At 48.3% G+C, this 22,708-nt stretch overlaps 1 protein-coding gene across 1 annotated transcript in view; it reads right to left on the reverse strand.

The window, feature by feature from the left end:
• LOC119393755 (regulator of hypoxia-inducible factor 1-like) overlaps positions 1–22,708 on the reverse strand; it is a 66,509-nt gene that overhangs the window by 17,722 nt on the left and 26,079 nt on the right. Inside the window, exons 10-12 of the mRNA XM_037660927.2 lie at positions 18,284–18,403; positions 16,981–17,101; positions 3,828–4,014 (exon numbers count right to left, since the gene is read on the reverse strand). Coding sequence (XP_037516855.2) covers positions 3,828–4,014; positions 16,981–17,101; positions 18,284–18,403 — 428 coding nt within the window. The remainder of the gene's footprint in view (positions 1–3,827; positions 4,015–16,980; positions 17,102–18,283; positions 18,404–22,708) is intronic.

Consider the following 22,708-nt stretch of genomic DNA (forward strand, 5'->3'; position numbering starts at 1 on the left):
CGCCCTGGCCAGTTTAAATAAAGTGACGACGCTCGTTAGGTATTGCAACTTGCTGGCACATGTTCTTACGAAGCAGAGAAGCGTACAAATTCACTAGCGACTAGGACCAAGATTCCTTGAACGGTGATGTCGTATAAAATTTTTAACTCCACCCTAAGAGCTTCTCCCAGCACGCCTTGCCACAGTTCCGTGCTGTGCAGCGTGCTCCAGTTCTTTTTTAGTATAATCATTGCTACTATTTCTAGGTTTTTAGGGCGAGGCCTTAGATGCCTTATCAAACGCGAAAATTGACAGTCGGCGTGAACAAGATTGAAGGTTGGGGGACGCTTAAGCTTCGCCTTTAAGAGTTGAACGCGATAGCAATATCCGGCCCCATCCTCATCGTGCTCTGTTTCGCTTGTCATTATGTTCAGTCGCCCGGTCTCACAAACACGCACACACACACACTCGACATACCTATAGTAAAGGTAAAGGTTTCCGCCCTCTTCAACAGCAAAAAAAAAAGAGAGGGTGATGATGATGATGCAAACTTTATTGGGGTCCAGAGAAGAGAGGGTGTCCTTATTTTTAGGTCTGGCGGTCCCATGCCGCCAATTTCCCACAGCGTGGGTGCCCTCCCAAGCGACTTTGAACTTCGTTCTGCCGAGCACCAGGCCGGAAGTGCGCTTGTCCCTGTTTTACCGGTAGGTACCCGGCGGCAGCAATTGCTCAACTATTTCACCAAGGCTGTGGTGGGTTAAGGTGCGCCCAGGGGACTTTGCAGAACCTTATGGGGCCACCTTTCAAGATGAGGACCCAGAAGCAACCGAGTGCCAGGTCGGTGTACTCCTCTACCCATTAGGAAAAACCGGTGGGTTCCCGGTCGGCACTGGGAATCGAACCCGGTACCTCCTGCTTTGGAAGCGGACGCTCAACCATATAGCCACCACTGTGGTAAGAGAGGATGACGTTATTTTTAGGTCTGGCGGTCCCATGCCGCCAATTTCCCACAGGGTCGGTGTCCTCCCAAGCGACATTGAACTTCGTTCTGCCCAGCACCAGGCCGGAAGTGCGCTCGTCCCTATTTTACCGGTAGGTAGCCGGCGGCAGCAATTCTCTGCCTCCCATAGCAGCGGCGGATGCTCAACAATTTCACCAAGGCTGTGGTGGGTTAAGGTGCGCCCAGGGACCTTTACAGAACCTTATGGGGTCACCTTTCGAGATGAGTACCCATTAACAACCGAGCGCCAGGTAGGTGTACTCCTCTACCCCTTTGGAAAAACCGGTGGGTTCCCGGTCGGCACTGGGAATCGAACCTGGTACCTCCCGCATTGGAAGCGGACGCTCAACCGTATAGCCACCGCTGCGGTTGCTAAAAGAGGGTGACCTTATTTTTAGGTCTGGCGGTCCCATGCCGCCAATTTCCCACAGGGTGGGTGCCCTCCCAAGCGACATTGAACTTCGTTCTGCCGAGCACCAGGCCGGAAGTGCGCTTGTCCCTACTTTACTGGTAGGTACCCTGCGGCAGCAATTCTCTGCCTCCCACAGCAGAAACGGATGCTCAACTATTTCACCAAGGCTGTGGTGGGTTAAGGTGCGCCCAGGGGTCTCGTACTGGGACACCTGTACACAGGACGCGTATGTTTGTGAAGCATTAAGGATAATTTCAGTGCAGTTCCAAGCAATTAAATGGCTCTGTTTCAGATAATAAAGAAAAAAATGGAGTGGCTATGCATAGCTTATGGAAGACACGTATGCAAGACCGTAATGCAGAACCCACCACTTCAAGTATACACTTCATTCGAATGGCTATTCACCTAAAGAACATTTAAACGACCTAGACTTTAGACCGGACTGGTACTCCGTCTTGGTGACGTGCTCGGCCTCACTACCTTTCCAGTATAACACGATGTGAAGAACTCTCACTGTTCTACTGCACGTTGTGTTAGCCATCGAGTGTGTCCTTAGTAACGCTTGAGCGCTTATTGTCGCTATGTGATTGTACTTTCGTTTGCTTTATTTGTGCTCTTATTGTGCAATCTAACACTCAGTGTAATAAATACCATGGAAGAAAAAAAAATGGGGTAGCTCTTTCGTAGAACGCCTGCTTGCCGCGCAGACGGCCTGGGTTCGATTCTCACTCGAACGCAAGATTTTTTATTTATTTTATACAAAATGATGATATTTCGCTCACAACCAACGACGCCTACATCGACGCCGACGCCGGAATTTCTGCAGAACGCGTTCTTTAACGCTATCGCGTTAAGAAATCATCCCGTGATGATGTCATCATGACGTCAGAGATCGCCAAAATTTGTGACATCACCGAGTCGTAATCATGGCGTCACTTGATGATGCCATCACATGCCATCGTCGATTGGTCATAAGTAGGCCGATCACGGAGGCAGTGCAAAAGCGGGCGTGTGCAGAAAGCTCGCAATGCCTCCGATCCTGGAAGCAGTGCAAAACAACGTTAGGTGCAGAAATCATTCGGAGAGGCCGGGGAGGATTAATACATCGATTGAGCGAAAAAGAAGATGGCTTTCGGCTTCGAGTTATCGTAGGTGAATGCTTAAAGGACGCTGTGAGGTTTTGAGCAATATCGTCGTCGAGATTTTTGTATATCGAGATGGCGTACAACATACTCCACGAATGTTAATATTTAGAAGATTAAAGAAAAAAACCCACACTTTCCTTAAAGGGGAACTCTGGCAATTTATTTATATTCACCAATTTCAATAAAATTTTGAACATATGTTCTCTTCGGTACCCTGATGATATGTGCCGATTATACAACCTTAAGTCATTCAGTTTTTTTAGAAAACAAATTGATAAATTGGTAGCCAATTACGGAATCACGCCTTTAAATGCGGGCCACCCTGTGTAGTACTTGACGTATGGTTTCTACCCCTTTCCTACTCCGCCTCACGCAACAGATCGACGCAGCGCGCGCTTTCTTCTTCGTTATGCCGCGGCAACAAGCCATCGATGCGGGGCACGTCAGCGGCTTCACGCGCCGGCGCGTCGATATCAAAAGGCCATGCTTCCTCGCTCAGATAAATGAGCGAGGAAGCAGATAACTGCTTGAAGGCAATAGGGAACGCACTCGTGAGGGACTGGATCAACAGTGCTTTTCGTGATACTTAAAATACGAGCGCGTAACTCGCCCATCAGCCATTTTAAAAAGTTTTTCGGTCGCAATAGTTTTCTTACTTTCTTGTCATTGGACGGCCTCATACGACAATATGTCCAGCATAACGATCGACTGAAATATCGTGAACAAAGGTATCGTCCCATGGACGCCTCTTTTTATTTCTTTTTTTTAAATGCGGGCCTTAGGGTTTAATCTCATGCAAAACCAAAAGCCTCAGTCAGAATGCGTTGCAGCACTGAACGGAATAAGCGCCGGAATGGCGTTTAGGTGTACTATTTTTAATACCTCTCGTTTAAGTGCTCGATTCCCTGCTGTTTTTAAGGCGAAAGCCTCAGATGCCCCATCAAATGCGTAAAGTGACCGTCAAGAAGTCGTCATGATGACATGGTCTCACCCTATGACGCCAACATCGCGTGACTATGTTGTCACTTAACGTGACGTCGCATCGCGACGTCATCACATTGCATCGTCGCTTTGGTCAAAGGTGGGCCGATCCCGAAGTCACTGCAAAACCATGTGAGGGGTTGAGCAGAGAAATAGAATTGACTGAGAGAAAAAGTAACAAGTAAATAAGAAGAATAAAGACGTCGCCTTCGAGTCGTCTTATACGAATGCATAGGGGACCATGTGACTTCTTTTTCCTTACTTACGCTCGTGCCTCGTACGTAGCTTAAAGAAGGCAAGTGCGACTCACCTCCTCTTCCTGAGACGAGGATGAAGGTGAACACCGCCAGGACTAACGTCCAGAGTATACGATCCCAGAAGGCCAGCGACACCTTTGCCAGCTCACTGTGTTTCGTGCCGCGTGACCACTCGAAACGATAAAGCACGCAGGTCGCGCTGAAGACGATGACCACGGCCCACAGCATCACCTGGACGCCCTGCGTAGGTCTACGGCATTTGAATATGTCGGTTGGCATTATGAGCCTACCTATTACACATAAAGAACAATATGTTCTCGAATGCGTAAGCCTTTCCTTCGCTACCGCCCGCTATTGGGACCGACCTATCGACCGGGTATGCATGTAGCACCATCTACGGGTAATGGCGTAGAAATTTGTTTCGGGCGGGGGGGGGGGCGTGCCCGGTGTGCCACCCCATGGCTGCGCCACTGCATACGGGCACAGATTAACAAAGGAGGGGCCATTGATGAATGACTCATTTTAGTTGTTAATAAATGCAAAGCATTTTTTAGCGAACCTCTGGCACTTTGGGCGTTTCTGTCTACGTATCTGTCTGTCTGTCTATGTATCTAGCCGCCTACGTCTGGGTGCTCTCGTGGTCGTCTTCATAGGTTGTAATATACCAATATTTTCAGAGCATTGGAAGAGTGTATGACGAACACGATTCACTGGTCATGACATGAATAACGCAAAATACCTGTCGCGCACGTCATGAAACCCTTTCCCTCAGTCACGTGTGGCACATACCCGCATACCAGAGTTCATGTTATGCGGGTATGTGCCACAGGTGATAACGTAGTCTCAATCAACGCAGTAACCGCGAACAGAGACATTGACACGGAAGGAAAGTGATAATAATAGTAATTGCTGGGGTTCTACGTCCCAAAACCACGATATGATTATGAGAGACGCCGTAGTGGACGGTTCCGGAAATTTTGACCATCTGATCTTTTTTTAACGTGCACTGACATTGCACAGTACACGGGCTTCTAGCATTTCGCCTCCATCAAACTGCGACCGCCGCGGCCGGGATCGAACCCGCGACCTTCTGGTCAGCAGCCGAGCACAGTAACCACTACACCACAGCGGCGGACGCAAGGAAAGGTAGGGAACTGAAGACAGAGCACCCCTGGAAGACGCTAGGCTACCATCCACTCGTGCACGTGGTCCGCAACGTCGACCCCGTGGATTACGCAAAAACCGGGGCCAATGCTTCCTACAATAACTCTGCCGAGAGGACCAGGTCCCTCATGATTACCGGTGACTTCAGCATTGATATATCAAACCCAACAACGCCTGGTTCTTAGACGGCATGAAAGACGGTTTGGATGTAGACAGGGCATCACAAGACCTCGGTGCCACGTCCAGGACAGGAGGCATCATAGATCATTTCTTCGCAAGAGCCATCCGCGGTTTCCACGAGCTCTACTATACCTCGCATTTCACTACACTGAGACCGTTCGCAGCCGCGATCACGAACGGATCCGATAGCAAGTCCTGTCCAGCTGCTGGTGCTCCCTGATCACCGTAATGATGACCTTATTCAAGAACTGCCAAGAACCCCTTCCACACATGCACACGGTTTCTTGAAACGTGCGTGCGTTCTCCGTCATAACGGACAAGTATAAGCTTAACAACTGTAACGCAACTGTAACAACTGCAACTTTGACTGTAACGTGCATGCAGTGTGCCTGCTCGTGCCAATCGGCTGTGTATATATTGTTACGTGAAGAGACGAAGTCTAGAGGCTGCAAACAAGTGTATTTACAGGAGAGTGCTCAGGCAAGGCAGCGGCACACAACAGTCTCCAAATAGTCGTCGTCGTCTTCAGCCTAATCGTCTTTTGATGGCTGTCCGCAGCATGACCCCCGGCGGTAAAAGCGCCGTCCCGGAGCTTTTAAAGTTAAGGGTCAGATACACTGGAGTAGGCCTTGAGTCGACTGACGTGCACGATGTCACTTGACACCGCGGCAGAGGGTGAAGGAGGATTGACCAGAGTAATCTCGTAGGTTACGGGTGTTACTTGGCGGATGACGCGGTAGGGCCCTGTGTATCTAGACAGGAGCTTCTCCGAAAGTCCCACATGACGGGAAGGCGACCAGAGCAGCACGAGCGCGCCAGGCGAGAACTGTGCGTCGCGGTGGCGGGCATCGTAGAAATGGCGCTGTGTGTCTTGCGAGGCAGTCAGCCGAGTACGGGCAAGTTGGCGCGCATGATCGGCAAGTGCTATGGCATCACGTGCGTACTCGGTAGTTGGGGTGGCAGCCGAAGGAAGAGCAGTATCAAGTGGCAGGGTGGGTTCACGACCGTACAGTAGAAAAAAAGGCGAAAATCCGGCAGTGGCGTGTCGAGAAGAATTGTATGCGAACGTGACGTAAGGGAGAGCAATGTCCCAGTCATGGTGGTTATTCGACACGTACATCGACAGCATATCCGTGAGGGTTCTGTTGAACCGCTCCGTGAGACCGTTCGTTTGCGGATGGTATGAGGTGGTCAATTTGTGCCGAGTGGCGGAGGAACGCAGAATTTCGGCGATAACTTTAGAGAGAAAGTTACGGCCACGGTCAGTGAGTAGCTGTCGTGGAGCACCATGGAGCAAGATGATGTCATGTAACAGAAAGTCCGCGACGTCGGTGGCGCAGCTGGTGGGGAGAGCCCGTGTTATGGCATATCGGGTAGCGTAATCAGTCGCGACGGCTACCCATTTGTTCCCGGTGGATGACGTAGGAAAGGGGCCGAGAAGATCAAGTCCAACACGGAAGAACGGCTCTACGAGAATGTCGATTGGTTGGAGATGACCAGCAGGGAGCATCTGGGGCGTTTTGCGACGTTGACAGGAATCACAGGCAGAAACGTAGCGTCGAACAGAACGGAGGAGACCGGGCCAATAGAAGCGACGGCGGATGCGGTCGTACGTGCGCGATACACCTAGGTGTCCTGCAGTTGGAGCGTCATGAAGTTCAAAAAGAACAGTTCGGCGTAATTGTCTCGGTATGACTAGAAGAAGTTCCGGCCCGTTTGGATGGAAGTTACGACGGTATAGGACACCATCCTGGAGGACGAAGTGCCGCACTGAAGCGTCATTGGGCGATGTCTGCAGACGGTGGATGAGTTCTCGCAGCGAAAGGTCGCGTTGCTGCTCGTCTGCGATGTTCTCGAAAGGAGACAGAGAAAAGATGCCATTGGGTGCGTCGTGGGCGGTGTCTTCTGCCTCGTCTACCGGATAACGGGACAAGCAATCGGCGTCCATGTGCAAGCGACCAGACTTGTAGATGACCGTATAAGAATATTCTTGAAGGCGTAAAGCCCAGCGACCAAGTCGTCCGGTAGGGTCCTTCAGTGAGGACAACCAGCAGAGCGCGTGGTGGTCCGTTACGACTGAAAAGGGTCGGCCGTATAAGTATGGGCGGAATTTCGCAACCGCCCAAACGAGGGCCAGACACTCACGCTCCGTGATAGAGTAGTTGTGCTCCGAAGTTGTGAGGAGCCTGCTGGCGTAGGCGATGACGCGATCAGTACTGTGCTGTCGTTGTGCTAGTACTGCGCCTATGCCGTGCCCACTGGCGTCGGTACGAACTTCAGTCGGCGCAGAAGGATCAAGGTGGGCCAGAATTGGCGGCGTTGTAAGCAGCCGGATCAAATGAGCGAACGCGGAAGCTTCGGCGTCGCCCCATATAAATGGCACCTCTTTTTTCAGAAGGTCAGTAAGTGGTCGTGCTATGTCCGCGAAATTTTTCACAAAGCGGCGGAAGTACGAGCATAAACCAATGAAGCTGCGTACATCTTTTACACACTTAGGAATCGGGAAATTCGTAACAGCGCGGATTTTGGCAGGGTCCGGCTTTACTCCATTGGCATCAACGAGGTGGCCAAGCACTGTAATCTGGCGACGACCAAAGGTGCACTTCGATGCGTTAAGTTGCAAACCGGCTCGGCGAAAAACTTGCAGGATTGCAGATAGGCGTTCTAGATGACTCGCGAAAGTGGGGGAGAACACTATAACGTCGTCCAAGTAGCATAGACATGTGGACCACTTGAATCCTTGAAGGAGGGAGTCCATCATGCGTTCAAATGTCGCCGGTGCGTTACATAGTCCGAATGGCATCACCTTGAATTGATAAAGACCATCAGGTGTGATAAAAGCTGTTTTCTCGCGGTCCATATCACCCACAGCGATCTGCCAATAGCCAGAGCGTAGGTCAATAGACGAAAAGTAGCGAGCACCATGTAGGTAGTCAAGGGCGTCGTCAATACGAGGTAAGGGGTAAACGTCCTTTTTTGTTACTTTGTTGAGATGCCGGTAGTCCACGCAGAATCGCCACGAGCCGTCTTTCTTTTTCACTAAGACAACGGGTGACGCCCATGGGCTGCATGATGGCTCGATGATGTTCTTTGTGAGCATCTTCTTGACTTCTGCTTGAATCACTTGACGCTCTGCGTGTGACACTCGATACGGACGCCTATGAACAGGAGCGGCATCGCCAGTATTTATGCGATGTTTCACGGTCGTAGTTTGTGCCAAAGGACGGTCGTGAAGATCAAAAATATCGCGGTACGAAAAGAGAACCCGGTAGAGGTCGTCAGCATTCTTTGGGGGTAGATCTGGCGCAATCATTCTCTTCAGGTCGTCGAGAACAGATGCGGCGGACTGCGAGTGGTCGGTGTGCTCGGTAGTACCATCCTCCAACGTAACTGATGCTATCGAGGGATCGTCGAAGGCGCTGATATGTGCCAAGGATATCCCTTGTGGCAGCACTTGCATTGTCAAGCCAAAGTTGACCACTGGCAAACATGTGCGATTGGATGTAATAGATAATACAGAACGAGGCACTGTAATACCCTGGTAGAGAAGAACATCCTTGACAGGAGTCGCAATGTACTCCCCGTCGGGCACTGGTGAGGATGGTACCAAGTCAACGTAGGTTAGAGCTGTAGGTGGTAAGCGAACGAAGTCTGCGGCGGTTAGGCGAATGGGAGGCGGCGCAGGGTGATCTGGAAGAGGAAGGTCAAGGCGGAGAGTACCGGTAGAGCAGTCGATGAGCGCCGAATGAGCAGAAAGGAAGTCCAAGCCTAGAATGACGTCGTGGGGGCAGTGGTCGAGTACGGTAAAAACAACGATGGTAGAGCGATCGGCGATGTCGACTCGAGCTGTACACATGCCAATTGCACAAGCTGTTCCGCCGTCGGCGACACGAACAACTGGCTTCACGGCTGGGGTTAGAACTTTCTTCAGGCGAGTTCGAAGAGTAGATAAATGGGCTCCCGTGTCGATTAGAGCACGAACAGCAACACCGTCGATGTGTACTTCAGTGAGGTTCATATTGGTCAAAAGGGTCAGTAGAGGATTTGGCAGCGTAGGGAGCAATGCAGCGGCACCTCCGGGCGCTGCATTATCTAGTTTTCCTGTTGAGAGCGTGCGTTGAAGCTTGGCGAATCGGAGCGACGGGGCTGGGGTGAGCGGGACTGCCGGCGTAGGGGCGAAGGTGAGCGTGAGTACGGGCGGCTAGGAGCAATAGATTCAGTTGCAGCGTGATCTGTACGTGCTGTAGAGGGACGGTGAGAGCCATAGGCGCGGTTGTAGCCAGTGTACGTGTGCTGTGCAGGAGAGTTCCAGCGATTGCGACAATGCCGAGAGATGTGTCCAATCCGGTGGCAGATGAAACAGATGGGCCTGTCGTCAGCAGTGCGCCATTCAGCGTTGCGGAAACGTGGTTGGAACTGGGTCGGTGAAGGGCGTGCAGTCGGAGGATACGGCCGAGAGTCCACGTGATTTACCGAGCAGACAGAGTGGAGTCCCATGCTTGCAATCTCCTGACGGACAACTGCCTGAATCATCGAAACCAGAAATGCAGGGGGAGAGCAGGTGCTGGGCTCGCACGTAGCCGGATAAGCAGCTTCAATTTCTCGTCGCACAATTCGGGTAACGTTGGCCTCGTTGCTTGTAGAACGGGGAACATCGGCACTGGACGACGTCGGCGCGGTGTTAGGTAAGCGAGCAAACTGCGGAAGAATGCGCTTGCTTTTAGCGAGTTCCAGGCGCCGGCATTCTTTGATGACCGCATCAACAGTGCACACGTTATTGAAGACGAGCAGGTTGAACGCATCATCAGCGATACCCTTGAGAATGTGAGCAACCTTGTGCTGTTCCGTCATGTGCGAGTCCACTGCACGGCAGAGAGCCAAGACGTCTTGGATGTACATGACGTACGGCTCTGTTGACGTCTGCGCGCGTGTCGACAACGCCTTCTTCGCAGCGAGCTGGTGACCGTCAGGGTTGCCGAACAACTCTCGTATCTTCTCCTTGAATAGATCCCAACTTGTCAGCTCAATATCATGCGTCTCATACCACACTCGCGGGGTGCCGTCGAGGTAGAATAGCACATTGGCAAGCATGAGAGTAGGGTCCCACCGGTTACCTGTGCTGACGCGTTCGTAAAGGCTGAGCCACTTGTCGACGTCTTGCCCATTAGCGCCAGAGAAAACACCAGGGTCACGAGGAGCGGTGACGTTGATGTACGTCGCGTTGGCGGCAGGTGTTGAAGCCGGAGTGGTCGGCGCATTTTCCAGAGCCATGTTCGAAGGCTCAAGGTGGCGTCCACTGCGAAGCTTCGTGACGAAGGGAGGTACCCAGCACGTCCACCAAAATGTTACGTGAAGAGACGAAGACTAGAGGCTGCAAACAAGTGTATTTACAGGAGAGTGCTCAGGCAAGGCAGCGGCACACAACAGTCTCCAAATGGTCGTCGTCGTCTTCAGCCTAATCGTCTTTTGATGGCTGTCCGCAGCAATATCTAGGGAAACTTTTCTGAATAAAGCTTAGTTGCGAATAGCGCCTGTCCTGTGCATCTGTGTACCTTCATTGCTCTATTCAAATTCGCGCTATCCAGTATTGTAGAATATAAGCACTACATATCAGCTTACTGCATTTGGCGTTGGTAACACCTATGTTGCTGTTGGCATCGTTAAGCAGCTGTAAACAACTGGTAATATAACCCATGTTCGACTCTTCAAAATATGTGTGCGTATACCATTCGCACACTTGTCTAGCGTCATTCCGCAACGTTTCGCACAATGTGAAAAATTGCGAGACAGCTACCTTCCTGCGCATGCTTCGCATCACATCAATTCCCACGGTACGTGAGATCTTCCGAATTTTTCATCTTTTGTTTATTCCAACGTACTGCGGCCTTGAAGGGCTATCGCAGGAGTGGTCTATGTGCAACCTAATGATACCAACAGACCATGGAAAGTATAGGGGCATATTTCGTAGTCTTTACATTTAATAATTCCAATAGGAATATAAAGAAATTCAAGTGTACGAAAATGTCATTAAAATATGAAAAAGAAGTTATTGTCATCGTAAGGGTGTATGTTCGGTTCTTAACTGGAGCAAGTTGTCTTTTTGTCCACTTTGATTTCTTCACCATAATTACCAAATTACAGCCAAACACTACAAACTACACTTTCCTTGGCTTCACTGTCTGTTGGTTTCGTTGGGTGCTACGGGAACAGGGTGCCGTCCTTGACGGTTATGTAGTGATTTAAGCTAATAGTTTGACGTTTAGTTTCATATTGGGTCCATTACTGAAACTCCCTCGTCTCATAATCTAATAAGCCGGTTCAGTTAGTTCGTGCACAGGGGGATTGTAGTTTATGTCAACACTATGGCAGGGAAGTATGTCTCGAAAGATCCACTAAGTGAATAATTTTCTCTGTGATGTAAAAGTGGGAAATATAGCTACGGCTGTAGCAGTTCAGCTAAAGCATGCGCACAAGTTCTGCACCTGAACTTTGATAGCCTCAGTGGCCGTATTCTCGTAGTGCCCAAGCAGCATTCTTTTAGTGTGTGTGTGTGTGTGTGTGTGTGTGTGTGTGTGTGTGTGTGTGTGTGTGTGTGTGTGTGTGTGTGTGTGTGTGTGTGTGTGTGTGTGTGTGTGTGTGTGTGTGTGTGTGTGTGTGGTGTGTGTGTGTGTGTGTGTGTGTGTGTGTGTGTGTGTGTGTGTGTGTGTGTGTGTGTGTGTGTGTGTGTTGTGTGTGTGGTGTGTGTGTGTGGTGTGTGTGTGTGTGTGTGTGTGTGTGTGTGTGTGTGTGTGTGTGTGTGTGTGTGTGTGTGTGTGGTGTGTGTGTGGTGTGTGTGTGTGTGTGTGTGTGTGTGTGTGTGTGTGTGTGTGTGTGTGTGTGTGTGTGTGTGTGTGGTGTGTGTGTGTGTGTGTGTGTGTGTGTGTGTGTGTGTGTAAGCGCGCATAAGAGCAGAGGTAGTGAAGTGGAGTGTTGTGGAGTGACGACGCGCCTACAGTTATACGTCATGCATGAAGGACCGGTACAGCTAACGTTAAAGGTTTATTTCACTTTTATGTTTTCTTTGTAATCCCTCACCAATCACCACTCGTCGTTCACATGGACCGAACACCGATTCTACAACTGACGAAGCTTGAATACGAATGTCTTTGTAATAGAATGGTTGCGTTATCCCGGCCGACCTGAAACAGAATTATGGGGCCGGCCACGAAGCATTAGTGTTTTGGATTCTAGAAAAATATCGCTTCAACAAGCGTCCGTACTAACTTTGCGAGTCACAGTGACGAGAGACTAATACCGGGACAACACAATACTTTAAGTTTGTGCATTTATACATGCCACCTGCTCGCCGATTTGATCGAATAGAAGCCCTACTCCTATACGGTACCTCCTAAACCAAAATAGAACACGAAGACAGTTGCACATACTCGATTTAATAATAATTATATCTGGGGTCTAACGTCCCAAAACCACGATATGATTATGAGGGACGCCGTAGTGGAGGGCTCCGGAAACTTCGACCGCCTTGGGTTCTTTAACGTGCATCTAAATCTAAGCACACGGGCCTCAAACATTTTTGCCTCCATCAAAAATGCAGCCGCCGCGGCCGGGATTCGATCGCGCGAGCTTCGGGTCAGCAGCCGAGCGCCATAACCGTGGCGGGGCGCACATACTCGATTTGTCACATACACCTATACATATGCAATGTCGAGTACATGCGAGTGCACGGTCATTATGCGAAATTAATGAAGTGTTAGAAACAGCTGTATTTGTTTTACTGCTGTTGTGCCTCTAGTGCTATCATCATAATTCGTAATATTAATGAAAACTAACAGACAATAATGCCAAAGAAAGTATTGCCTGTTAGTTTTCGTTAATATTGTATCGAACAGACAAAAACGAGCCCTTAAAAAAGTCACCTTCTTTCCTTCATCATAATTCATGCGATATTGGATTCTAGTTCCTTTGAACTTCTCTTCAAACGCGATGTTAAAGCTGTGGTTCTCGCGATGTTTCTTTCTTCTATCGTCCCGACAAACGCGCTGGAAGCTACACTGGGAGGGATATCACGAGGGAAAGAAGTCACGTGAGTACGCGTCATAACCTCGAGCGCGCGCGATGAAACGCGATCGCCCTCTACCGTTGTGATTACTGTGCTCGAGTGGGGTTACTAAGGCACGTGGCGCAGGTATGTACATAGCGGCATCCTGTGACAGGAAGCGCATATCATCCAAACGCCGCTCGTGAGTTATGTCTGCTATTGGTGAATAGCACGTTTCTGTTCGACTGTTCGACCTCAAACAGCACGCGCCGGCAGCTCCGAAAAGAGTGAGCGCGGGCCTCTTTACGAAAAAAGGGCACCTGAGAAAATGGCAATTTCGCGCTCCGCTTCTAAACTCTCCTTGCCGCGCACGACTGCCAGACCTGGCTGAGCTGTTCATAGCAGTGTCTGCTTTCCTCGGGATGTGCTTTCTCACCGAGCCCGAAAGGTGGTTCATGAGCGCATTAAATCTAAAAACTAATTTTTGTAATGAGAGATAAATATCAACCGTGTGTGCTTGCTTGCTATCCTTGAGTAGCCTCGAGACCACTTCAATCCCTGAAATACCGTGTATACTATTGAAACAAAAGCCTGTTAGAGCGTTGAGAGGCCATGGTCGAATAATTCTTTCAAGTAACTAGGGATGGCTACCCAGAACATAAAGTTTGGAGCAGCGTTGCTGCCTTTGCTGGGCGTGTTACTGATAGCATAATAAGGGCTCAACATGTGATGAAAGGTCAAGATTACCGTTTCCATGCGCAGGTATTTTTTACTGCAGCTTTTCAAACTGTTTCTTCAGTACCTTCATAGCACTGCCAGCGTGAACTGAAAAGACCACCCGAATATACCTCAGAGAGATAACGGTGCTGAGTTGTCATATACTTCTATCTCCTAATAATCAACACTTCCTCAGTTATTGATTGCAATTTTGAAGAGTGTGGGTGTAGGCCAGTTGGTGATTCATGACTAGGAAAAGTGACCGCAAAAATCACAGCTCAAAAAAAGAGACAATACGCGGCGGTACTCATAATTGTTCATTTACTGAGCACAACGCCGAGCTTAAATAGATCAGACACACGTGTTCACCAGAATTTCCGAAAGAATGACCTTGCTCTTGTCCTCGCCGGTAATAAGGTCTGCTTTACGCTCCCTGCTAGACTTTGTTCGCAGAAAAATCAAAGGCTGCATTAAGTAAGAACGTCAGTCATTCAACGCAGGTTCCTTCCAAGGTCAAAAGCAGGCCCATTCCTCTGCTGAAAGAATCTAACCTGGGCACACTGGCAAAACAGGTGTCGAGCAGCAAGTGAAATACGCTTTGCATCTTTTTTCACTGCTAAGATCCGTTAGCAGCCTTGTTCACACCGGGCTATTGTAATAGAAAAAGGAGCATGTCAGGAACATGTGAGCAAGTCTCTACAGACATATCTGAGGACACTGATGCCAGTTGATTCTTATAAATTTAGCGGCTCCGACGTTTTGTTGAAGAGCTAAAAGCTAGTCGTTCCAGGTGACAACAGTGCTTACGCCATTGGTGTGGAAGAACGATCAAAGCGTTTATTGGTGTCACACAATAGACTTTAAGGGCTTTTAAGGATTGCACTGACATTGCAGGTGCCGTTGGTTTCCAGAACTCTTGCGATGTGTCTTCTCATGAAATTTTAAAGCTGCTCAGATTCTACTTCAATTCGACAATTGTGCCATCTGATGGTAATTTGCATGGTCAAAAGAAAGGCATATACCTATTGGGTCCAGTGTCGTACCAGTGCTTTACGAAATTTTTCTTGCCGCGTTTGACCGCGCGCCGAAGCTTAAGCTGACTCACTTTTTTTAATATTGAAAATGTTTAGATACGTAGCTAATTTTTTAATCATACTAAAACCTTCACCCGACGGTACCTTGCAGAAGTGGCTCTTGAGATTTTGTCAGATGTCTCCAAATGCTCAAACCAGCTGAAATTCACTTACGAGCTTCTGAATAATGGTCAGTTCAATTCTTTTATATAAAGTTATTTTATCTTTCGCTAACCATGCCTGCTGAGTGTTCGAGCCCAGGTCTAAAAAAGGCGTTCCTGCCTTTCGATTCATTCCATTCAAAGCTATTAAAACGAGGTTCAGCGTCGTCACATTTCAGATCAGCGCTTTTAAAATCATTTCGCCACAAGCAGCTTTCCAATTTTCAATTTTAAGTGGAGCGTCTAGAAAAGGCGGGTTTCACGAGCTCCCTCTGGTTTTCAGCTGCCGAGTTACTGCTTGTAAGGCTTCGAAAAAATGACAAAGAATGACTTAGTTTCTAATGAACAGTCTCCCTGAAGAAGCTTTAAGTGGCTTTCTTACATACGTAAGGCTTCCCATTATCATAAAAAAATTGGCGAAGCGTGCACTGAGCACAAAGCCGCGCAAGCCTTGAAACATCGAAACTCGACGATTCTGAAGACTAATATGATTGCTTCTAGGTTGTTCCTAGTCCTCAGCTAGATGATGAGGGTTGTTTCTAGGTTGCTGCTAGGTCGCTGCTAATCTTTAGCTAGGTGATGCTAGGTTGTTTCTACGTTGATTCTCAACGCAGAGATGTTCTAGTTGAACCACACACGGTCACAGACACGACACAGGTGTCCAAACTCCAGAGACAGAAACTCGCGCTGAAACCAAGCGTTCGCATCTCTCATAGATCCACGGGCACGTATTCGTTGGCGCAGGCCTTCCATCGCGTCGGGGTCTTCTCATAGCATCCGTCGCCTTTCCCATTCCCTAGTGTTGGGCTAACTGTTGCCTTCTTCCTTTGTAGTGGACCAGTGGTGAGTAGTGGGATTTACCCAATTTCTGTGGCACGTAGCCGTTTATTTTTCGAGATAGGTTCGTACACATTACGGCTTGCTTAAACAGCTTCGCTGCTAAAAAATGTCTCGTAAACATGGGGTTGGGCGAGTTGGTTCATCATGGAGCAAAGAAGTACAAGGGGGAATAGACACCCACGAGAGAAACAACACAAGTGCTCGAGTGTAAGTGTGTCGTTTCTCTCCTGGGTGTTTGTTCGCGCAGGTACCTGCTTCATTCATGATGTCTTTTCGGCGCCTTGTAAACATCCCAAGTCGCACAGAATGGTGGCAAATGGAGCCACAGCATCGGCCTCATGTGAAATGAAGCATGCAACTTTGTATGCGTCTTGTACGATCCGTGTCTTGTAAATGCTTACACTTAGCTTCGGCAGATATTATATTAGACAAACCGGTAAAACCGGTAGGTGCATTAACATTCGCTTGCGTGAGCATGCGCGTTCTCTGAGGGCTGCAGGAGGGACGTGCTTCCGTACCTGCAGGGGCTGCTTTTCTAAGTTATTTGAGACTGACATTATCGCTAGGAAAAATGCTCAGCTGGAAAGCTAGATTGTAGGCGCAGTGGCCATGCCAAGCTTCAAGCATGCCAAATTGCGTTTGTTCGCCATCAGTCGCTGTTACTCAGAAAGAACTTCTATTTCTTTCCACGTGATCAGCACGTGCTCGGTGCCATTGGCATAGCCTGAGGGGAGTTGGGGAGGTTCAACCACCTCAACCCCCCCCCCCGAAAAAAAAACCTGGCTATGCCACTGCCCCCTGCTCGGTGCCTCTGTTGTGTATCAGCTGGTTATCTCAGCATTTGTATCGCACATTTGCTAAAGATTGCTCTGTGTTATTATCAGTTTTTTGGTAGTGGTTAGGTGCACACGTGTGTCTGATCCATATAGTTCGTCTTATTAAATGAACAGTTGTCGGTACCGCTCTTTCATTTGCCTGTGTGTCTTTTGTGGTCACTTTTCCTAACAGCGATTGCCAAAACGTGTGTAGTTACCTTCGAAATTTTTTCGTTCTTGAACTTTTCAACGGCGTAGAACGTAATGCAACCCCCGAAATAGCTGGCGGCGTGGTATGTAGGAAGCATGTACACGTTGGTCAACATCTTGATGTAGTCTCTGCGAATAAGTTCACAAATAAGTCATGAGACCTTGAATACCTCCAAAACGTGTTCCTATATTGCAGAGTGAAAAAATCCGTAAACAGGGGGTGGGTGCTCAAGCCGACGTTTCGATAAGTTCCAGCCTTGAAGAAGACAAGTCTACTTGTCGAAACGTCGGCTCGAGCACCCACCCCCTGTTTACGGATTTTTTCAGCGCAAGCTTCCATCTTCCACTTCCTGCCGTTCTTTTGGATATACTGCAGAGTGAAATTTCTGACGGCATGAATTGACGGTAGGCCATATCAGCATTCAGCACAGTATGGCGTCATCCAGTAAGATCTTTGCGGGAATCGTAATTGAGAAAAGCGTTATTATTAGAATTTGCATATTGTTTAAAAGTGCGTACTGTATTATGAAAAAACAATAAACTCGAGCCCTTTGGTCAACTACAAGAAATGTATCTTAAGCGTATTTGTTGCTGGGCTAGCTGGTTCATAATGCTAAACTGCGGAGTGCAAATTCGGTACAGGACAAAGGATAGCACACACAGCACTTGTCTTGTGTTGTGTGTTCTTTTATGTCCCGTACCGAATTAGCGCTTTGTACTTTAGAACTCTAAGAAAGGTCACATAGGTGCACTCGACAATTGCACGTGATGTAAGCACCACCGGGCTCGCATAGCATCGTGCGAGTTTGTGCGTGTATCTATGGGTCTGATGGTGATGAAATGACACCCTCTTTATTAGTGATGCTAGTGTGGGTCAGAAATTTGATTCCGTAAATACTTAAAGCCGCTGTGGGAAGGCATCACGAAGCCGAGCTGCTGCCGACGAACTTCGCTCCAAGGTGTCTTATGTTCTCAGCATTTCAAATGAGATATTGGTCATTATAATGTACACATTTAATTACTATATGAATGTTTAAGCCGTGGAGAACAGTACGTCTGAAACGTTTTCTCTCGACACCTAATGTCCGTAGGCATACAAAAAAGTCTGCGATAAAAAAGCGTAAAGAGGGGGGCTGGCTTAATATTCACCCCCACCCTTAAACACACACTGTCTCTCTCAAAGCGAAAGTCTGTGTCTATCCCTAGCGTAGAATTCCCACGTATTTGTGAGGTGACTGCATATTTGCTACGCCACTGTTTCTGGACACTTGCTGCACCACGTTATCGAGCCAGGAATAAATGTATACTCACTCTAATGTCTCTGCCAGGTGAACGATTACCGGTGAGTACCTACTACCAGTCATCTGCCACGCAGTGAAGGAGCTACATGCGATGGACATCACCACCAGAGCGGCTACGATTGTGCGTGTTCTGTTCGAAAAGAAATAAAGAAAGCGAAAATTTAAGATCAGCAAAGTGAATTCAAGTAGGTACTAGTGAAGTAAGTTATTTAACCGCGAATGAACACCTGCAGCCAGTATTTGACCACGAAAAGACTTTGGTTAAGTAACTATAACGAATAGAAAATGTCAGTATTGCACGTGCCATCACCATGTGGTACAATATTGTACAATCAACACAACTGAATAAAATAGAACAGAATTCTGCAGTGTGACTTGATGTAAAAGACAGAGAGAAATGTAATGCAATCAATTGTACAACGCCTTTTGGAGCGACGTACCATTTAGCAGCATTGCTATGACAGCAGTTGAACTAGAGAGCATTCTCCTGATCCTAAAAACCTTCTCTTAAAGCAAACACTAATTCTGCTATGCTGAAGAGCCCTTTAAAAATGGGATTTTCAGGACACTGATACGTGCCTCCTTCATATGTTTTCACTGAAAGTGATGCCTCAAAACGCGTACAACTCTTTTGTTGAACCGAAGGTGACAAAGCTTTATAAAAGTGTGCATGCGGTAAATGCAAATGGAGACGACTAGTTTCAACCACGTAAGTGCATTAGACGGCGAGAGAAAACAGCGCTAAACACGGGACGGAGAAGAAGAACGACAGACACAAGCGCTGAACTAACCACTGGTTTATTGCTTGGATATGCAATATATACGGAAGCACTGCGCAGGAACACAGTAACTGCGCAATGCGCAAAGAGGGGTGCGAAGTCATCATATTAGAACCGTCGGCAAAACAGGCTGTTAAGTTTTGGACAAATAATTAAGTTCACACTTATGCAGATAAATGGAAGGAACGCTGACGCACGCATTTCCGTGTGCATGGATATGGTGCGCTTCACTAATCTCCCGTGTTCTTTGTTGACTGTACCCTTCCAAAACGGTGCACCTCTCAAGACGTGGCTGACAGCCACACGCTTTGCAGTGTTGGGCTAAATGACTGGGCACTGAACCGCTAAGCGAGTATGCATGCTCTCGTAACCGGTCATTTAAACATCGGCCGGTTTGGCCGATGTAGCAACTTCCGCACGTAAATGGAATACTGTATACTACAGCCTTCCTACATTCGACAAAGTGCTTTCTGTGCTTCTTCTCACACATATCTTTCTTGCCGCCTTTGTTCACTTTTCGGCACAGCGCTGCAAGTTTGTTTTTTGCACTAAATACAACTCGTACACCAATCTTGCCAGCAACCTTTTTCAGTCTGTGCGATACCCCGTGAACATAGGGTATAACCGCCGTACCTGCACGAGGCCTTTGATCCTCTTTGTCGCGTGCTGCCTCTCCCCTTGTCAAGCTCACCAAAAGCCTCTCAGCAACAGTAAAGCCCCTTGATCTTGGGAAAGTACCGCCATCCATTGTACCCGCCGCCGCGCGCGCGTCCTCCTCTCTCCCTCCTCGCCCCTTTCGCGTCCTCCCGTTCTCCGCCGCTTTTCCGCGCCGACGATTGGTCTCCTTCGCCGTTGGCCTTGGAGACGCGTGGGTTTTGCGTTTTGCTAATATTTTTCTTTTTCGCTCCCGCCATTTTACGCCGGGGCTCCGCGTAGCCAACGTTGCACGCGCTTTGTTTTCTGTGCTTTGTGTGGGCGCTATGCCGCGCTGTTGCGCCTATAACTGCCACAATGAGAGTGCAAACGGTTATCCACATTTTACGATTCCCCGAGGTCAGCGTGATGGCTTGCGCAAGAAGCAGTGGCTGCAAAACATCGGCCAAAGAAACTTTGTTCCGACAAAGAACAGCGTTCTTTGAGAGGTAGGGCGCCTGTCTTATTGCTCGTATCAAAGCATCGCCGAATGCTACATTGTAAATATCGTTCCGGCCTGCTCATCGACGTCTTTTTTTTCCTAGGCTATTTGCACGTTGCTTAAAAATGGGGTTGTCCTCAATATGCTGAATATTCAGCTGAGAGTCCATCACCTCGCACGTCGGCAACTCTTATTCAGTCTAAAGTGCACAACTATAGGATCTGCTTTCCGCTGCGAATTACGCGCGATGATACAACTTCTCGATCACGCTAGTCGTGATTTTTAGATTCCGTTTATTGTGAATGTTTGGTGTAAAAAACAAACGAATGGACGAATAGAGATGACACTTACTGGCGCTGGTTCCCAAATTAGGGTTTTTTTTGGGGGGGGGGGGGGGGATTCACACATAAAAATCGTAACACAAATGCGATCAGTCGCAATAACAAAAGAAACACACAAGCACAACACAGAAAAAAAAAACATAACATTCTGATAGCGAAAGTAAGCCGTCATCTAGCAGGCCGCGACCGAAACGGCTCGTCTTGGTCACGCCTGCATTAACATTTCTTCCTTCACTAACGAAAAGCTAGATTATCTCTTATACCGGTGTCACACGGCTAGTTTTGATCGCGATCAGAATCAGTCCGGATCGCATTTCTTTATCGCGATCAACAATCATCGCTGCTATTCGGTCCAAACTAATCCGGATCGAGTTTGGCGCAAACGTCAGTCAAATCGCAATCAGGGAGCCAGATATCGATAAACAGATCGCAATGATCTTGATCCCGATCGGGCCGGATCGCAATTATAAGTGACAGCGTAGCAACACCTGATCTGGAACGGCCCTGATCGCGATCAAAAGGGCCCCTGTGACACCGCTATTGCTTACGGCATTGTCGTCTACATGACGACTCACTTTAGTAATCAGTTTTTTTTTTCGTGCCGTGTTTGTGCTTTCCTATTTTCCTTGCTCAGATTTACAATTGTGACTACTAATATGCGTGCTTTTCCAAATAAACCTCAGGTACAATTCAGCGCTTATCCGTGTGGCCTCTACTCGCCCGTTCGTTTCTTTTTCCGCGCTGTAACATTCTTGCAGGATAAGTTGTCTGTTTTACTGAAAATTGGAACAGCGGCTTGTAAAGGCGTTATTCTTCCAGCTTACTTTGATATGCCCTTCGGCCTACAAAATGCAACGAATGCAGGCCCTGAAAGAATGAAATGAATGAAAGAATGAGTGAACGATTGAAATGAAAGAATGCACTCCCACGGTGTTGTAGATGAGCAGCGCCAGCTAGCTAACAATACTTTTTCTTTTCAGTTCGTCAGTTTGCTTTTGAATTTCGATTCCACGCACGCATAACTGGGAGACGATTATAATTTGGTTTTCTCGCGGAGACGACGTGCAGGGGTTGTTCTACTGATTGCGCTCGTTTGCTGTCGTTATCGGCTTCGAGGCAGAGGCCGAGAATTCTCGCTCTGATAGCAAATGCTTTAAAATCACCCTTCTGCGTTTTTTTTGGAGAGTTTCTTTCTGTTCATGTAACACGAGCCAAAGTCATCGCATCGATGTGTTTTGACATTCGTACGGAATGTCTCCTCTCAACGGTAAACCGAGTGGTAGTTTCTTTGACACGAACGCCAAAATACTATTCTGAAAAATCTTTCTCCGGCGCTTCTGTTATTGCGGTAGATGAGTTGCTGTTGGTGCCGCTTGATCGTACTGACACTGCGAAAGCGTCTTGTTCAGTTTTGAGACAACCGCGCAAGTCTACTTTCACGTCGGATAACACATGGATGGACAAGGTATTATCCACGAAGTCATTTCAAGATGCGACGCTGTAAGTACCTGAGTTGCACATGCGCGCGCAGGAAAGAGACAAAAAATCCAGACACAGGCGTACATGACGCAAGCTAAACTATATCAGATGTAAATGTAAAGCATGTTATCATGTGGCAGAAAAAACGTCTGCATCATGAAACGCTGCATAAAGCTCCTTTTAAATTAGCATGCCCCATTTACACGGCTTTCGAAAGAAACTAATATTTTAATAAACGTTCATTTCAGTGTTCTCGATCATGTTATCACCATTCTTCAAAGTTTTCTACAGCACCGGGGCGCGAATGCGGCCCGACATCACGCGCCTCCATTGATTTCTACGGCGCGCCCGCGGGTAGCGCCGGCGAAAAATGGTGTCGTGCGCAGAGCGCGCCGGCGGCGGGCGAGGAGAATCGAGGAGGAAACGCGCGCGCGGAGGAGAGTGTCGTTACTTTCCTAGATCAAGGGGCTTTAAGCAACAGACACCAGCAGCGCCTGAGGATAACCAGCATCGCTGAGACGTTGCACTTGGTGCTCGAAGCTAGCCGCCACCTGGTGGTGGCACGAACGAGTCAGAGACGCCTTTAGGCAGGAGACGGCAATACCCCTCTTAACAAGTGTCGAGTGCGCTGACATGAAGGGTAGGATTGCTTTCTTCGAGCGGGGTGTATATTGCCAACACACATGGTCAGTGTTAAACGA

This window comes from Rhipicephalus sanguineus, chromosome 1 (genome assembly GCF_013339695.2).
Source record: "Rhipicephalus sanguineus isolate Rsan-2018 chromosome 1, BIME_Rsan_1.4, whole genome shotgun sequence".
In the NCBI taxonomy this organism is placed as follows: domain Eukaryota; kingdom Metazoa; phylum Arthropoda; class Arachnida; order Ixodida; family Ixodidae; genus Rhipicephalus; species Rhipicephalus sanguineus.